The sequence below is a fragment of the Cheilinus undulatus genome, linkage group 11 (genome assembly GCF_018320785.1).
Source record: "Cheilinus undulatus linkage group 11, ASM1832078v1, whole genome shotgun sequence".
NCBI lineage: Eukaryota > Metazoa > Chordata > Actinopteri > Labriformes > Labridae > Cheilinus > Cheilinus undulatus.
Window position 1 is genome coordinate 19,743,709 of NC_054875.1, and position 16,130 is coordinate 19,759,838.

At 37.1% G+C, this 16,130-nt stretch overlaps 1 protein-coding gene across 3 annotated transcripts; it reads right to left on the minus strand.

The window, feature by feature from the left end:
* Nucleotides 1–1,566: 1,566 nt before the first annotated feature.
* Nucleotides 1,567–16,109, minus strand: znf362b (zinc finger protein 362b). 3 transcript variants are annotated; one of them, XM_041799899.1, is made up of 9 exons: nucleotides 15,833–16,109; nucleotides 12,250–12,313; nucleotides 11,740–11,974; nucleotides 11,342–11,446; nucleotides 10,007–10,376; nucleotides 9,059–9,283; nucleotides 8,199–8,277; nucleotides 7,883–8,041; nucleotides 1,567–3,741 (listed from the first exon to the last, which is right to left on the minus strand). In XM_041799899.1, exons 2-9 carry the CDS (start codon nucleotides 12,310–12,312, stop codon nucleotides 3,625–3,627), a joined length of 1,353 nt encoding a protein of 450 aa, XP_041655833.1. In that variant the 5' UTR covers nucleotide 12,313; nucleotides 15,833–16,109; the 3' UTR covers nucleotides 1,567–3,624. The 3 variants fall into 3 exon arrangements, with proteins under 3 accessions (XP_041655833.1, XP_041655834.1, XP_041655832.1); XM_041799900.1 differs by having other exon boundaries at nucleotides 10,007–10,325; nucleotides 11,740–12,001; XM_041799898.1 differs by having other exon boundaries at nucleotides 11,740–12,001.
* Nucleotides 16,110–16,130: the final 21 nt, after the last annotated feature.

Below are 16,130 nucleotides of genomic sequence, written 5' to 3' on the forward strand. Positions count from 1 at the left end.
CGAGATTTGTTTTTGGGCCAGAAACTGCTTACTGAGATGATGAGATGTCTTGATGAAAGATGAAACCATTTTACAACTGTGGTCTCTTCCTTGGACTTCAATTGGCAGTTTTTTCTAGAACCTGTTTGTAGTAGTGTTGATTCCCTGTTGGAACCCACTTGTCCAAAGAGAGCAACCAACATGACCTGAATTTGGATTTGCTTTGTCCTGCTTTCTACATTCTTGGTGATGATGGTGTTTTTCAATGCACTGACTGCCGCTTTGTTTCAAGATCGTATTGGAAGATCCAAGTTTCATCGCATGTAATCACTTGTTCTAAAAAATTTGTGCTTCCTTCAAATTGTTCTAAAATGTCTCCCTAAATTTGCTTGCGTTTTCCCTTTTGATCAGGAGTTAGAAGTTTTTGGTACAACTTTGACAAACACTTTTGTCATGTGTAGTTACATTTTCTAACAAAATTTGCCCAACTGTCTTTTTATCAATGGAGACCATTTCTGCTATCATTCTTATACTGAGTCGTCGATCATTTTGCATAATTTGTTTAATTTGTTGAATTTTTTCAGAAGTTTTTGGTGTGCATGGTTACCCAGATCCTCTCTGCCTTCACAAAATCTTTTGTGCCATTCAAACACATGTGCTGTTTTGTTTTTTGTTTTTTCAATTTCACCAAAAATCTCAAGTTAATTTGTTGCTCAACTTTTAAGCTAATCATTTGCCTTAGCAAAAACATGTCAGTCAGTAGCTAGCAGTGAGCTTAAGACATCACAACTCTGGAAACTCAGCAGTTGTGTGAATACCCAACCTTTAATATATTACACTTGAATCGACTGTGAACCACGTGTTATTATTCTTATAACAGCAGTCTAATTAATAACTAGCGATACCGAGTATTTTGTTCCCTATTATAAGTTATACATTTTCGTTGTTTTGTTGATATTTTCAGACATGAACACATTAAAAAGAGAAAAGTGGTTTTGCCCCCAAAAAATAAGTTAAATAACTTTAGATCCTGATTAAAGGCCAAAATATGCTTTGTATCATGGAAAAACGGTAAAAAGTATGGATGTATGCTTGCTTAGACTTCCTGTACATCATAGACCTCAGGACACAGTTTATTTCTGGCGCACCTTTGAGTCCTAACTTAGGGTCCCGACCCACCAGTTGAGAACCACTGGGTTATGCAATGGTTGATACAGTTGGTGCCATGACTACTGTGTTGGATGTTTTATGCTTGTTTTCTTATACAGAGCCAGTTCTGGAAATGCATCCTCCTCCCTGAATGACTTCTTACCACTACATTATTCTGTGTCAATGACAGAGTTTTACACTCTTTTTTCTTAAATGTGCCTGAAATAATGAACTGTTGACTTTATCTTGCTGCTGCATTAATATCTAGCCTATTTGCATCAGATCTAACATAATACATAATGGATGACTTTTTGTTATATTTTGTGTAAATATTTTTTTAAATCTTAAAAACTATTTTCATTAATAAAAGTGACTACATGTACAGTTCTTGACTTTTTTTCCACATAGACACTTTATGTACAAAGATGCAATCAGTGATGAATTTATAACAGTCTGTTTATTAAACAAGGTAAAGATACAAAGCTTTTTTTCCTTTTTTAAACATTGATAACCTTAGTTTAACTTCTCAGTCTTGGCTGTGCATATTTAGTTGTCTAGAAACTGTATATGAAACCACAATGCAAGACAGGAAAAAAGTGTAATAAATCTACGCAATATCTTTTCATAGAGAACATGGGTTAAACAGTTATCATACAGATTACAGCTCAGGAACTCCATGCGGAAGGATAAAAATAAAAATGTTTACACGACTGAATACTGCAGAACACAATACAGAGTAATGGAAATGTGATGATAAAACAGTTAAGGCTTACATGTAAATAACTGATATAAAACATGAATATTAATAACATACGAGTAGACTAAAATAATTACATAAAGTTCATACATAAACTTTTACAAAAAACCAAACAGAGCATGTTTATGAAAACTTAAAAATAGGAGCTTTAAATGAGTAACATGTTTTACAGTACAGCAACATGTACATTTTCCCGTTATGTCAGAAGAGGGAGTAGGTTAAAGAGGCAGGGTCTGTTGTTGGCGTAAATGTTTTCAGGCCAGTGGCTTGAGTAATAAGTTTTTAATCTTTTGAAAACATACTATATACTGTATATGTATTTTACATTATTCTCAGTTCCATCTCCCCAAGTGACGCTTAGCTGTAGCACCTTTTCTGAAGTGCCCTGAAGAATGCAGGGTACCCTATTAGTACCATCCAGAGGTTAAGGTTACAGTAAAAATACAACAAACAATACTGAGTACAATAAAAAGAATACTAATGAGAAAAAAAAATTAAAGGAGAGGCATCACCTCCACATAAACTCATAATGTAGAATAATGGAGTATGACTTATACTGCAGTTTATTCCAAGTGGGTAAAGCTTATTTAGATGAAAATAAAAATACATAACTGGGTCAAAGTAGATGTACAGTAACTTCACATTTTGGTCCAATATTTATCAAATTTTAAAAATCACCACTCCCATAAAATGTCATTTCAAGCATTTCTTACCAAATTTGGGATTATTTGAGCACAGCTGGCACTGATACATGTGCAATTTTTCCAACTGCTAACACTAGTCAAAGCTTAACTGGTTAAAGAAAGCAAACACTCTATGACATGATGAGCTTCCTCTTTAAACCTCAGCAAGGTTTATATATATGGCACTAGAAAATGGGACATGAGGAAAACATAATATCTAAAGCAGTGTTTGTTGATCATTCATCATGATCATAAAGGTGCCATAAAAGTGAACATATGAGTGAAAAATTTTAGAAGCAAAAAAGAAAAACATTCATCTTTCTTCCCTTACGTTTTAATCTACTTTTGCCTCACAAAGTTAACAATACAACTTCTTTATACAATCATTAAATGTTTAAATTGTCATCTACCGATTGCCTTGCTTCAATTTTAGATGACCCTGTAGGTGTGAGTAAAAACAAAGGAAGTAACAGAAAAGCCTGTTCTCTACACACAGTCAGTACTCTTAGCTGCCACAAGTAATGCCCTTTGGCATTTTCCATCTGACAAGATTGAAACAATTTGAGCCAAAACCACAAGGCCTAAAAGTGCTTTAAGATTATCTTTGGATGTCTCCAAAATACACCCAGCAAACATTTTTATACTTTCTCAATTTCTTTTTAAGGGCAAATATCATCTGGCACATTTTGGGAAACCATTTCATGGAAGAAGGGAAGAAAAAAACAAAACTAAAACATTAATGGCCAATGCATCCGGCAGTTTACATGACGCTTACGAAAGTGCTTATTAAATCTGACGCAAGACATTCTTTGCCAGTCGATCCTCCAAACATCTATCTGTTTCTCTTTTTTTTCTTTACATTCACAAAATAACGCTGTGCTCATTTTTGACAGACGGCCTGTGTGGATGGATGAAGGCAGCCTGTTTACTGAATGCTTATGTCAGCTGTCATAATGCTAATGTAAGCCTTATGTAGATGGCGGTGGGTGCAGGGCCTCATAAGCTCCAGCCTAACGTCAACTCTGAATCCAACCTGCTGCTGAGTGGCTGGGGAGCTCAGATGAGGGAGATGCGGATGGGGATGCTGGGGGACTCCGTCCTCTGAGGCGACTGGTGGCTCACTAGGTGCTCTACCACTGTATGTTTGGACATGTGCTTCATAAGGTAGGTCTCCTACAAACATGAACACAAAATAAACAACATAAACTGACTAAAAGCTTAAATAGAATTTTCACCGGTCCTTATACAAACCCAGATAATTTTGCTTAATCAGCATCAGTGGAACTTTGGATTTCTGTTTGGCCTTTAACTCACAATTCAACTGAGATATACTTATATAAAAAACAGATGAGAAAAATGTCCCTGATGTTACTGGATTGGCCACATGTAACAATTATAGCAAAAGATTTAAACTTTGGGGTGAGCTGTAGAATGTGCATTTGATCTGAAGCTTTCCAAAACTTGAATTCATAGTAAGAAGACACTGTTTGATCTGATTCCCATTTAATGTCCTACAATGAAAGAATATTCCAGAGAAAAGACAAACATTTTCTGACCTTACAAACACCCCTTTTTTAAGTTAGTAATGTGTGACATTAATGAAGTTTTCCTGATTAATCATTTGGTTGAAAAAGTATCAGAAAAAACACTAATCACAGTTTCACAGAACCTGACAGGTTTAATTACTTTATAAAATATTTTCCCCTACACAGAGGCTGTAACCTGCAAACTTTATGCATTTTTGTATTAAGCTTTTATTTTCATACTTTCTAGGATCTGTTGATAAAGTAATCCATCAATCAGTCATTTCAGCTGTTAAGTAATCTCTGAGCTAATAAGAGATATTTAAAGATGGGAGGTGCTATTTAAACATTCTGATCTTTGATCACGAGTGTAAATATGAACCTTACTAACAACTTTATATGTTCATGCCAACACATGTCCAGTAGATCCCTGTATACCAATATGTGAGGTAAACTCTTTTGATTAATAAATAAATACATTTTTTTGTTGGTTTAAAAGGAGCAAGATGTTAAATTCAACAAACAGGAAATGAAACACCTTTCACTCCAAATGAAAGACACTGATCCATCTCACATCGTCTACGCTAAGTATGAACTTTTACCATCTGGTAGATGACACAGAGTCCCCAAATGTAAACAGAACCATTTAAAAACACAAGGAAATTGCTATGGAATGGAAAAATGTTAGTAAACCAAGCATGAATCAGTATATTAAAGACCTCTCAGGAAGAGAGTAAAAGGAGAGCGAGTGAGAGTGGTGTTTTGTTTTCAAAAAATAGTGTTGGATAGTGGCATTTGTGTCTGTCATGTGCAATAACAATATGTTACTTGAGAATGCATTTTTCCACCTTTTTTTGCACTAATTGTCGCCTATGTAAATAGTTATCTTTTGCACTGTGTTTTGCACACCCAGAGTCCTAGACTCAAAAAATGACTGGTGATTGTTCTAAACATGTATAGGTTCACATTTCAAATGTCAAATCAAAACTTCATGAGCAATAACAAAATTTCTTCTCATAAAAGCCATGAAAAACAGATTCGTTTTTGTGTTTTTCTTCTTTTAAACTGCTGACAATTCCATATAATGTGCAATAACCATTAACCAGATGTTAAGAAGTCAAGTTCAAGTACTCCTGGGAAAAAGAACCAAAGCTCTCAGACTTAGGGCATTTCCTGACTATTTCACAGCTATAACAACAAAATATGCCCAAATCACCATTTTTAGACTCAGTAGGTAAAGGGTTAATGGAGTTTCTTAAATCTAAAAAGTGGTAGTACTCAGCAGTTGCTGTTGAGGGCAACGGCTCACAGTAACCTATGTTAAATTTGAATGATAAAACAGAATCTCACGCACTTCTCAAACTTCACTATCTGTATTGTCCTAGCCTTTGCTGAATTTATGTCTGTTACTACGCCTATGTTCCTACATTTGTATGTATATGCTTTTAAATGTTATGGAGATTTATGTATAGATATACAGTGCTTAACAAATCTATTAGACCACCTGTCATATTTGTCTCAAAGACCATCCAGCATCATGAAGAGCTTTAATGCGGACTCTTTCATTTTCAGTGAGCCCTTGACGTTTTACCATTTTGAACAGGAATGAGGGATTTCAAACTGAATTCACCCAAATTTGAGCTGGCTCACTGGGCTTCTCTGAGAAGTCAGAAATTAATCAAGCATAACATTCAACCACGAAAACTATTTTTTCTGTTCAGGAATGCAAGTAAATGACTCTAATTTCACATATTAATCAAGAAATATTGATGTGCTTTACTATTTTATAAAAAATGATTTTGGTAATTACCAATGCTGTTAATTTAAGGCAGCTGTGGCATAAACCTTACTTTGGTTAGGGTTAGGGTGGTCTAATAAATTTATTAAGCACTGTACATATATATGTGAATATATGTATGTATGTATTTGATTATGTGTACATAAGTAAGTATTAATTTATATTATTTTATTTTATTCATTTTTCACCTTTAAGGAAATAATGCATTTGTCAGACTGTTCATTATTTCATTAATGCCTTGTTTGGTACAATGAGGTACAATATAAAAAAAATATATATAAATAAATAAATAAATAAATAAAAGCTCATTTTTGCCCACCTCATTTAGGATTTTGAATAATGTTTCTTGAGGCCGTAGCCGGATTGTGCAACAATGCCATGGTGCTCTCTGTGGTCTTATCTCTGACCTTTGTATTCTATCTTGTTGTATTTGATCTTTTCCTTATTTTATTTATTGTCATCATTTTTCTGTAATATTTCTATGATAATGTTGTGCAATATGGGTATCTGCAATATATGTAGGTTATGGGATTTCATCTTGTATTGATATGTGCAAGTGGATTATTGCTGCTATTCTTTTATTTTCTTACTTATATGGTATCATCTGGCATCTTTATTTGCAGTCCAAGACAAATTTCCCCAAAGGGACAATAAAGTTTATTGTATCCAGGGTGGAAAGTAACTAATTACATTTACTCAAGTTACTGTAATTGAGTAGTGTTTTTGGGTACTTGTACCTTTTGAGTACATTTTGAAATCAGTACTTTTACTTCTACTTCAGTACGTTTTTACCAGAGATGACTACACAGTAGCACATAGTGTGAATGATTCCATATCACATCCCAAACCAGCTGTGGTACACAGCAAAATGAACATTTTGTAGTTGATTTTAACTCCCAAAGTGTAGTTTTAACTCCATTCTGAGTGAAATGGAGTTCTTGGAGAAATGAAATGGAGACAGTGTTGATCCATCAGTGTTAGTTCAGCTCTTCGAAGAGTCAGATGATCTAAGCTCTTCCTGCTGCGATTTCAATTTCATATCTGGGGGACGTGTGGGCAGACTTCCCCATCATGTCCTTGGGCCTTTTAGATGTGTTTTATATGTGTTTATAAGTGATCGCCTGTTGCCTGCTGTATAGTAAACCCTGCTGGGATTCTTCTGGACATTTTTCTGGTGGATTGTTGTTGTTTTTAAAATGAGACATGAGTGAAGTTACCTACTGTGTTGGAGTTGCCACTTGAGAGTTTAGGTTTTTGCTCATAGTGCGTTAGTATCTATTGCCTTTTTATGAGGTTGACTCTCTGCTTTTTTCTTGGCAGAGGAAGCTGACTTTGCCACTGATTTTCAAAAGTATCTGTAGCTCTGTCATATTGTAAAATATTTAATAATTTCAAAAGTGTAAGATAAGATAATATTAGATAAACTTTATTGTCCCTCTGAGTGAGAAACTTGTCTCGGGCACTTCACCCATGCTGCAGCCATAGACAAAATTCAACAACAAAATGCAATGAGAAAGCACAGTTAATTCCACTGACATTCCTGCCTGAACTTTATGAAATGTGGATCAATAAAGACACTTAAAGTGTTAAATCATATGAGGTTAATTAACACTGAAAATGTTGATGTGTATTTTCCTTTATTATAGAGGTGGTTGGTTGGAGATATAATTTCTCCTGCTGTTCTTGCCAATAAGGAAAGATCATATTTTACTCTAAAACTTCTCAGTAGCTACTCAGGACTCTAAGTAAACTTTAAATTGAGTAGTTTTTACTTTCACTTAAGAAACCAGGGTAACTGTACTTCTACTTGGGTACAGTGGTCATGCACTTTTTCCACCTCTGCTCGTATCTTGGTATTGTATTATATCATATCGTATGTGAACTTGATGCAATAAAATGCCATTTTCAGTTTTATGAAGAGCCTGTGTGATGACAAACTGGGAAAATCTGCCACACACAATGATAACAAACATGTAACCTGTTGTATACTCACTGAGGTGTATGCCCGGCCACACATACTACAGCAGTAGGCCTTAGCGTTTTTGATGGCATGCGCTGACAAGTGAATCTGCAATGATGCAGAGTCTGAGTAGGCACGGTAGCAGTTAGGACATTTATACGGCTTGTCTTTATTGTGCTGCCTCTGGTGAGACTGTTGAAGGAGACACACAGAAGTTTTCATTTAGACATTTCAGATATCTGTAAATTAAAGCAAAGAAACATGTCTATGCCTAAGCCAAATTATTTGTCCTGTGTAGTCGTTTACTGTGACAGTTCTTGTTGTAATAACTTCAGTATGTTGTACTGACCTGGAGGTTAGACAGCTGGGTAAAAGCCTTTTCACATCCAGGATGAGCACATTTATAAGGCCTATCGCCAGTGTGGATTCTGGGGGAAAACACAAGTTGGAAGGTTTAAGGTTACTTGATATTTTACTTTACAATAACAGATGATGTGACTGACTGTAGATAAATCAGCAGAGGGCTTGGAAAACAGATTCTATGACTTCAACCTTTTCCCTTGTTTTTGTCATAACTTTGATACATCTGAAACAGATGAGAGATACATAGTCAGGAAAACTGACAAAAAAAATTAAGTGATTTTAATGATTTCCCAAATGATAAACGTATTAGAGCTGTAGAGATTAGAGTTTTATTTTTGTTGACTAAAGCTGGGACTAAAATGTTAGTTGACTACCTATTTTTCCATGATTATGACAACTAAGCTAAGATTTGCTGAAAACAGATCTTTGATGAAAAAACTCTAATGAAAAGTGAGTTTAGTTTTCATCACCCAGACTAAAACAAGACTAAGATGTTAGTGGTGGACTGATGGATGGTCAAGATCCATGATATATCTTCACTTTGCATATAAGCTATGTCAGTATTCTAATCAGCATAATTTAAAGTAATTTAAATATTGATAGTGCATCAGTGAGTGTTTTTGTTGACTAATACTAGAATAAAACTTTCAAGACGTAAAATTTGATTAAAACTTAAATAAATTTCTAAGGCCTATGACTAAATTCAATTAGCTGCCAAAATTAACATTGAAACATATTGCTTTCAAATGCTAAAAACATTTGCATTTTTTAATCAATAACTGATAAAAATGTCCTCTCCTAAAGCTAACTTCATTTCCCTTTTTAAGTGTTCACAGCTGGACTGACCTTGTGTGCTGCTGCAGGTGTGACAGCTGACGGAATGAGTTCTCGCAGTAGGAGCAGTGGTAGGGTTTGATCCCCAGGTGGATGCGCAAGTGCTGGGACAGATAGGAGGCATTGGCAAATGTCTTGGAGCAGTGGGGACACTTGTGTGGTTTGGCCTCCGTGTGGGACTTGGAGTGAATCTGCATCTCAGACTTGGTTAAGAAGGTAAGCGGGCACACTTTGCATCTTGATGGAAGAAAATAATACAAAAGTAAATAAGCATGTCAGATCTGGATGATGCAGTTAAGTTAACTGTTTATTTGAATTACTTTTTGTCATCTTTCAAACAAAGTCAGATCATCCAATTCCAAATAGTAATCCTTACACAAACTGTAAAAACACCAAATCATAGTGTGATTCTATCAATGAGAGAGTATAAACTGTTTCAGTGTAAATATGTTAGAAAAATCTTACTGGATAACACTGTGCTAACATCAAAATCAAGTCTCAACCTTTTTTGGATGCCAATTAAGTTTAGTTGATAGAGCAGGCACCTTTATACAGAGTCTACAGTTCTTGTTGCACTGGTGGTGGGTTCATGTCCTGATTCTTGCACTGTTTGGCGTATGTCTTCCCCACTTTCTCCCCATACTGCCTGTCTCTTTAGCTGCCCTCTCCAAATAAAGACAAAAGCTCCCCCAAAAAGTCTAGACCTGTATTGTCCCAAGGAGACATGATAAACCATTGCAGTCTGAACATTATAATCATAATGTGACAGGAGATAAAGGAGAAATATATCTACTGACAGCCCTACAAGCGAGAAAAGACAGGATGACAGGGGTGTCTCAGCAAACTTCTTTGGCCGACTTAAAACAAAACTGATGTCAAACAAAGCCAAACCTCTTGGACACCAAAGTTACATCTTAAAACCCTGAGGTTGAGTACTGGCAGCTGCTCCCTGTGTCTGACCTGTAGGTTTTGCCCTCTTTGGGTGCAACAGTGACACAGCCTTGGTCAGCGAGAATGGGGTAGGGCACCACCAGCAGAGGACCTGATGGGTTTTCAGCTTTGATCTTCTTCCGTCCTCTGGGGGCTTTCGGAGGGGGGCCCAAAAGTCCAGCCAGGCCTCCAGCTTTCATGTGGTCCATACCAGGACCGCTAGCGAGCCCAGAGATTATGTTCACAGAGGGGGCACCGCCCAGGCGGTTATGGGCACTGGAGGTTGGAGTTGTGGGAGTCAGGGCCTCTGAGGTGCTGTGGCTGTCAGGTCGGGAGGAAGGAGCCAGACCTATGGGGGGGAAACCAGAACTCTCAAGACAAACGCCTATGGCATACTGACCTGAGAGGGGTTTGATTACTCACATGACCACTTCATTGCCAACTTAAACTCTCACTACAGACTAACATGTTTGTAATGTGGACATTCATTACATTTGACTACAGTAGCTACATCTTTCATTACTTATTTTGAATGCAATTTTTGATGCAGTCTGCTTTATTTTATGACTAATAGTAGCCAAATGTATTGAGACTTTAAACACAATCTCTGATGATCTCAGTGTTTCTATGCAATCACAGTGAGAAGGGGACTGCTTGCACTTTTAACCTTTAACTTATCAAAAACAATAAAACTACAAAATACTGGGTGGCTAAGGCATCTTTCTGTCACAATGATATCAAAACAGCTATCCACATCATTTAATTTTTAAAAGTATCATCAAAGTTTAAAATGCTGGTATTGTGACAATGTTGCAATAAACAGGCAACCAACAGCAGCCTAGAACAATAAAATCCCTGTAGCACGGAGGCAGTTTACAGAATATTTGCCTGTGATACAAATAATATGTGACTTAAATTAAACATCTTATAGTTTTATAATAGTTCTGAAGGCCCAGAGTGTCTGCTTTATTAAAAGCTTACCAGTGTGTTGTTTTTTTTTTTTAATCTTGTAGGTGTACAACAGCTAAGGGTATCTATAAGTTTTTCAGCTTTGGTGTGAACTATCAGTCAAATATTATTATTGTTAATCTTAAAAAAATTCATATCTGTTTTTTCCATTACATTAAAAGGCGACTGGAATGTCTATCATTATTCTCTGAGCACTGTTAGCATTTTAACTCAGTGCAAAGCTGTCCGCCTTAGAAACTTTGACAAATGTCTTCTTTAACGTTTTGGAATTATTCTAACACAGAATTATGATACCTTGCAGGTAATAAGTATTATGTTTTCTGATCTGTCAGCATGACTGATATTTTTAAAGAAAAAATGACCAATAAACAGACCAAAGAGTGGGGACTTCAGTACCTGAGCGATGGTTAACCCGTCCAGCCTGCTCACTGAGCTGTCTCATGTGCCAGTCCTCCCACAGTCCTTTAGCCTTCACTGCTGATTTGTCGTCCATATTTCCATCTGGAAATTTTCAAGTGATGATGTTAGTAAACATTAAAAATGAGAATGATAATACAGACAAAGTGTATTCATTTTTGAATTGGCACTAAAACTAACACACAGAATATAGAAACTGGCACAGTCTTTTTGTATTTTTGTCTAAGGTAATAAAAGATTAAAAATCTTATATTGGCACTCAGTGACAAAATTAAAGGTTAAACCATTGTCTGTTTAAAATACTTGATGGTGCTGATACTTTAGAGACAGTATTCAAAACATAATGTGGTGCAGGACAAATAAAGTGAAGAGTTTACCTGGTGCTGAGCTGGAGGCAGGCCGTGCGTGCAGAGCGATGTCCGGCTGCACAGAGCCCTGTGGCTGAGGGTGATGACCCGGCAACTGCTGCGGCTGTGGCTTTGGCACTGGCATGCCGTGCTGAGCGCTACCATCAGGGGAAGAGGTGGGCACCAGCAAAGGCTGCTGGGAAGGGGTGGAGGTAGGTGGTAGGTGTAGGGGTCGGATCTTCTCTGCCATCAGCTGCTCCTTGATCTTGTTAATGAGCACCAGGTTATCCAGCTGAAAGGGTTAACGGGTCATGCTCAACAGAAAAGAGCCACCGTGTGTGAATGCCATTCACGCCCCAATAAACACATCCCAGGACACAAGACAAGCTCAATTTTTTAACCCTAAAAGACAAACTGGACAGCTTCTCACTCTGAGAGTTTTGCATGCTGCTAAATGGCTGAACAGACATTCACACAAGGAATTAAAGGATGATAAATGAAACATGTCACAGTAATTACGTGACATTGTGGGAGACTTACCTGGCCTGGCATGGAGGGAGGTGGTGGCCAGAAATACGGATTGTTAAATCGAGGCTCTGCCATCCTGAAAAGAGTAACAGTTATCTCAGTCACATTCTGAGACAAACTTTTTCTAAATTATCTGCTATCTGACACCAAATTATTTCATACAGTAAGATTCAGAGAGGGCTTTATGCTACAGAAAACACATTTTTTAATGTGTCAAAGGTGAAAAACGGCTGAAGAGAATCTGTAGGCAGAGTATCAACATGGCAAACTCCTGCAATGACACCTTAACCACAAGCATCTTACAGGTTTCGTGAAATGCCAAGTGAGCATTTTCCTTTGACGTAAAGTAATCATACAATACTCTCCAGTGGTTTTCATCACATTTATTTTCAACCAGCTTGATTTGCAATTCTATGTTAAAACACATCATACCCACTTATTTTTTGTATCCATAGAGTATGCCCACTTCTAAATAAAGATTTTAATGTTTTTGTAAGATTTTAGATGAACTGCATTTTCATAAACTTAAAGATCCTGTGAGAAACTTTCAGACTGTATTGATTTTGGCACCCCCTGTTAATTAATTGATCTCTTTGCTGATCTTGTTCTGTTTTCTGAACCAAAATCTTATCCTCCTTTAATTTAAAAGTCTAACAAGTAAGTCAAAATGAATATTTGGAGGGACCAATTTCAAAAAGGTTTTTCAGCAGCTGATAACTGCTTCATCCTTCCTTGAAACGTAGGCAACATGCACATAAATTAAAAATAAATGATAAATCTGTGTTGGTGGTCTTGTTTTCCTTCAGTATATTTCAGTATAAGGTTCAGTCTGTTACATAACCATCTTAAAACATCTCACAGGAGCTTTGTTCAGATTTCTGATTTTCCTAAGGCTGGCCACACACTAAATGATTTTCAAATTTTAAATTATTTTAAAAACGTGGGAAACCACAGACATATGGACAAATTCAAAGAATTTTTCATCTTATAATCCTCTGAGTGCACGAACCAGATCACTCAGTCAGACTGGGAGTCCACTTGGACCACACACCTGCTGACCTGGCAACAACCTCATATCACGTGACTTCAGAAGAAGAACAAACATGGATGTCTATCGATACCCTCAGCTTGTCCCTCCACAACATGCTGCCCTGGCATGTGTTACAGTTAAAACATAAATAAAGGAAAAGACTCAGGATGAAATCCTGGCTGGAATGAAGGTACAGTTGTGTTTATGACTGTGTGCGTTGAAAGTGTGCCTATGTTATACCATACTGGTGACACTACCCAGTCTGCTCGCTCTCATTGGTTGTTGTGAGTATTACATTAATGGCACAATGACCTAGAATCGGAAATATACAATGTATTTAATATATTTAAGATTTGAAATCTGAGAGGACTGACTGAGAGGCTGATTTTGGGCAGTAAAATAATCGTGTTGACACCACACACTTGAAGATTATTCAGACTAGGGCTGAACGATTTGGGAAAATAATCTAATGCAACCCCCCTTCCCGATTTTGGCTTATATAGCAAACTTGATTTTAAATGCCACATATAAGGGGATGATCATTTTTATATTATTGTCATTTTGATCAAGAAAAACATGTTCATGAAAAAGAAAAGTAGGATTTTTGTAAACCATGCTATAAAAACACACTTAAATGTTTGCATAATGTGTAGAACATAAAATCTCTGCAGCAAAAATTTGTATCAAATCAGTATTTTATCAAATTTCAGGCTAAAGAAATATTGCACCATCTGCGGTTTGAAAATTGCAGCAGATCATATTGCTATTTAATCTAATTTGTGGTTAATTGTCCAGCCCTAATTCAGACAAATAATTGTTAGCCTTCACTCGGGGTATGCCTCCCAGTCTTCAAGGGAGTTTAATCTGGCCTCAAATTGGGCCTAGTGTGAGGCCAGCCAAAGCAAATACTTAAGATTATCTGAACTAGTTGAAGAAAGTTAAAAGGAGAGTTGGCAATCTGGAGAGGACAGACAAGTGTCAAGGTGTGTACAGTTACATTCAGAACAAAATAACTCTTGAAATTAAACTAATTATTTGGTGCAAAAGGTCTAGTGATTAGGTAGCACCCCATGCTCACAGATTGGTGGCCTAAGTTAAAATCTCTTCCCCAGTCTGTCCGACTCTATTCACTGTCCTCTTCTCCGAAAAAATGCACAACAAGCCAAAAAATGTATCTTTAAAAAAAAATAAACAAATCATGTCATTTTGGCTTAAAGCACCTGCAAATGTACCTGAAATGTAATGTACAGTTTTGAATCATGTATGGTCTAATAGGCTGAGTTTTAGAATTTTTTACAAATGTATTTAACATGACCTTCATCACGTTGTAACTCAATGTTTACTTTCTCCTCTCTTTGAGCTTCTCTCAAGATCATGGTCTTCCTCAGCTGGTGGAGTTTGCTCAGTTGTCATGGAGATGACTCATTTACCATGAACAAACTCCTTTCAGCAGGAAAAACATTGAGATGTGGTTGAAGGAAAAAAATACATCTAGACCTTTATGTATTTTCTTGCTAAAAAGGCGAATTTAATTATTTTAGATTGGTTTAAGACCTGCATTATTAACGATGAAATAAATACAGTTAATAAAATAAAACAATATGTTTAAAAGATACGTCGTTGGAAAAAAGATGTTTCTTTTCAGTGTAATAACTTTTTATGACGATATTCAATCGCTTAATTTAGGCCTACATTGTCACATTTTTATTAACCCGGGTTAAAAGTATCCTAACAGTTTGTAAGTGGTCCTAAGACATTAGTCTGACAGAGCCTTAGCCGTTTAGCCTTGACATTTAGCCCCTCTGCTCCTTTTGTCTGAGAGTGGATTTCTGAAAATAAGTGGACGTCGCTTTAAATTCTCACATTAACGTAATGAAAACTTTCCATTCTTTGACTTTTCGGACATGTCGGCCGTCTAAGAGCATCGTCGGACTCAAACTGATGGAGGGTTTTCGGATCGACCCTCCCGGTGCGACTCAGACATTCTCAGACAGTTTTCTTTAAACATTTCCAGACAAAAGAGAAACAAAAATGGCAGCCTTATTTTTATAAGGCGGGACGCCATATTCTGCAGACCCCCAAAATTTAGGAACATGAACATGCTGTCGTGAGGATGTAGCCGGGGATAAAAGCGGCCGACGCGGACACAAAGGTGTGTTTATCATGTCAAAGGCATGAATGATTGTTTACGGCGAATTGCAGGTTTGAATAGCCCGGCCTCCCCACCTCTTAAAAAAACTGACACTTCCTACTACAACCATGCCCTGCAAAAACAGCACGGAAACGGACAAGATGCAGGCTCGACCCAAACAGCATACCGATTGAAATAAACGTAGCAATGCGCTAAGGTCAAAATAAAACTGGCGCACAATGCCCTGTCTCCGGAAAAAGCACAGTGCCATCTTAACCAAATTTCACTTTGAGGGCTGCTTTTTTACATTCTGCAACTTTTGGACGAATCAAAGGACAGCAATAACATTTTGTGCAGAATGCACGCATTTAGGAGGCTATCGCTTATCGGAGACATGCACAGCAGTGAAAACACGAAAAGACATGCACAAATACCTTGTGTCCTGGTTGCAGATATTGTCTTGCGAGTACAGCTATAATATAAAAGCTTGATGTTCTTTCTGCCTGCCTCCAGTCGGACCACCGCTTCCGGGTCGCTTTGTTCACTTCTGGGTGCTGCTGCAGGCTCACTAAAGAGCGGACAGAGGAAATATTGTACTAATTTTGCATTGGATTTTTGCTCGATGACCTACATAATTCACGTTTAAGAGAAAGCTTGTGCACGAAGCATCTAATGTCGATATTTCGGCGCATGTTTGGGCTCGATTTTGCGCACAGATCCGCAGGGGTGGAA

Excerpts from the sequence above, each read along its gene's own strand:
- znf362b (XM_041799898.1), bottom strand. The coding sequence starts at position 12,312 with ATGGCAGAGCCTCGATTTAACAATCCGTATTTCTGGCCACCACCTCCC. Across the intron at positions 11,447-11,739 it reads TGCCTCCAGCTCAGCACCAG|ATGGAAATATGGACGACAAA; the intron begins GTAAACTCTTCA and ends GAAAATTTCCAG. Across the intron at positions 9,284-10,006 it reads AAAGAGGGCAAAACCTACAG|ATGCAAAGTGTGCCCGCTTA; the intron begins GTCAGACACAGG and ends TCTTCCATCAAG.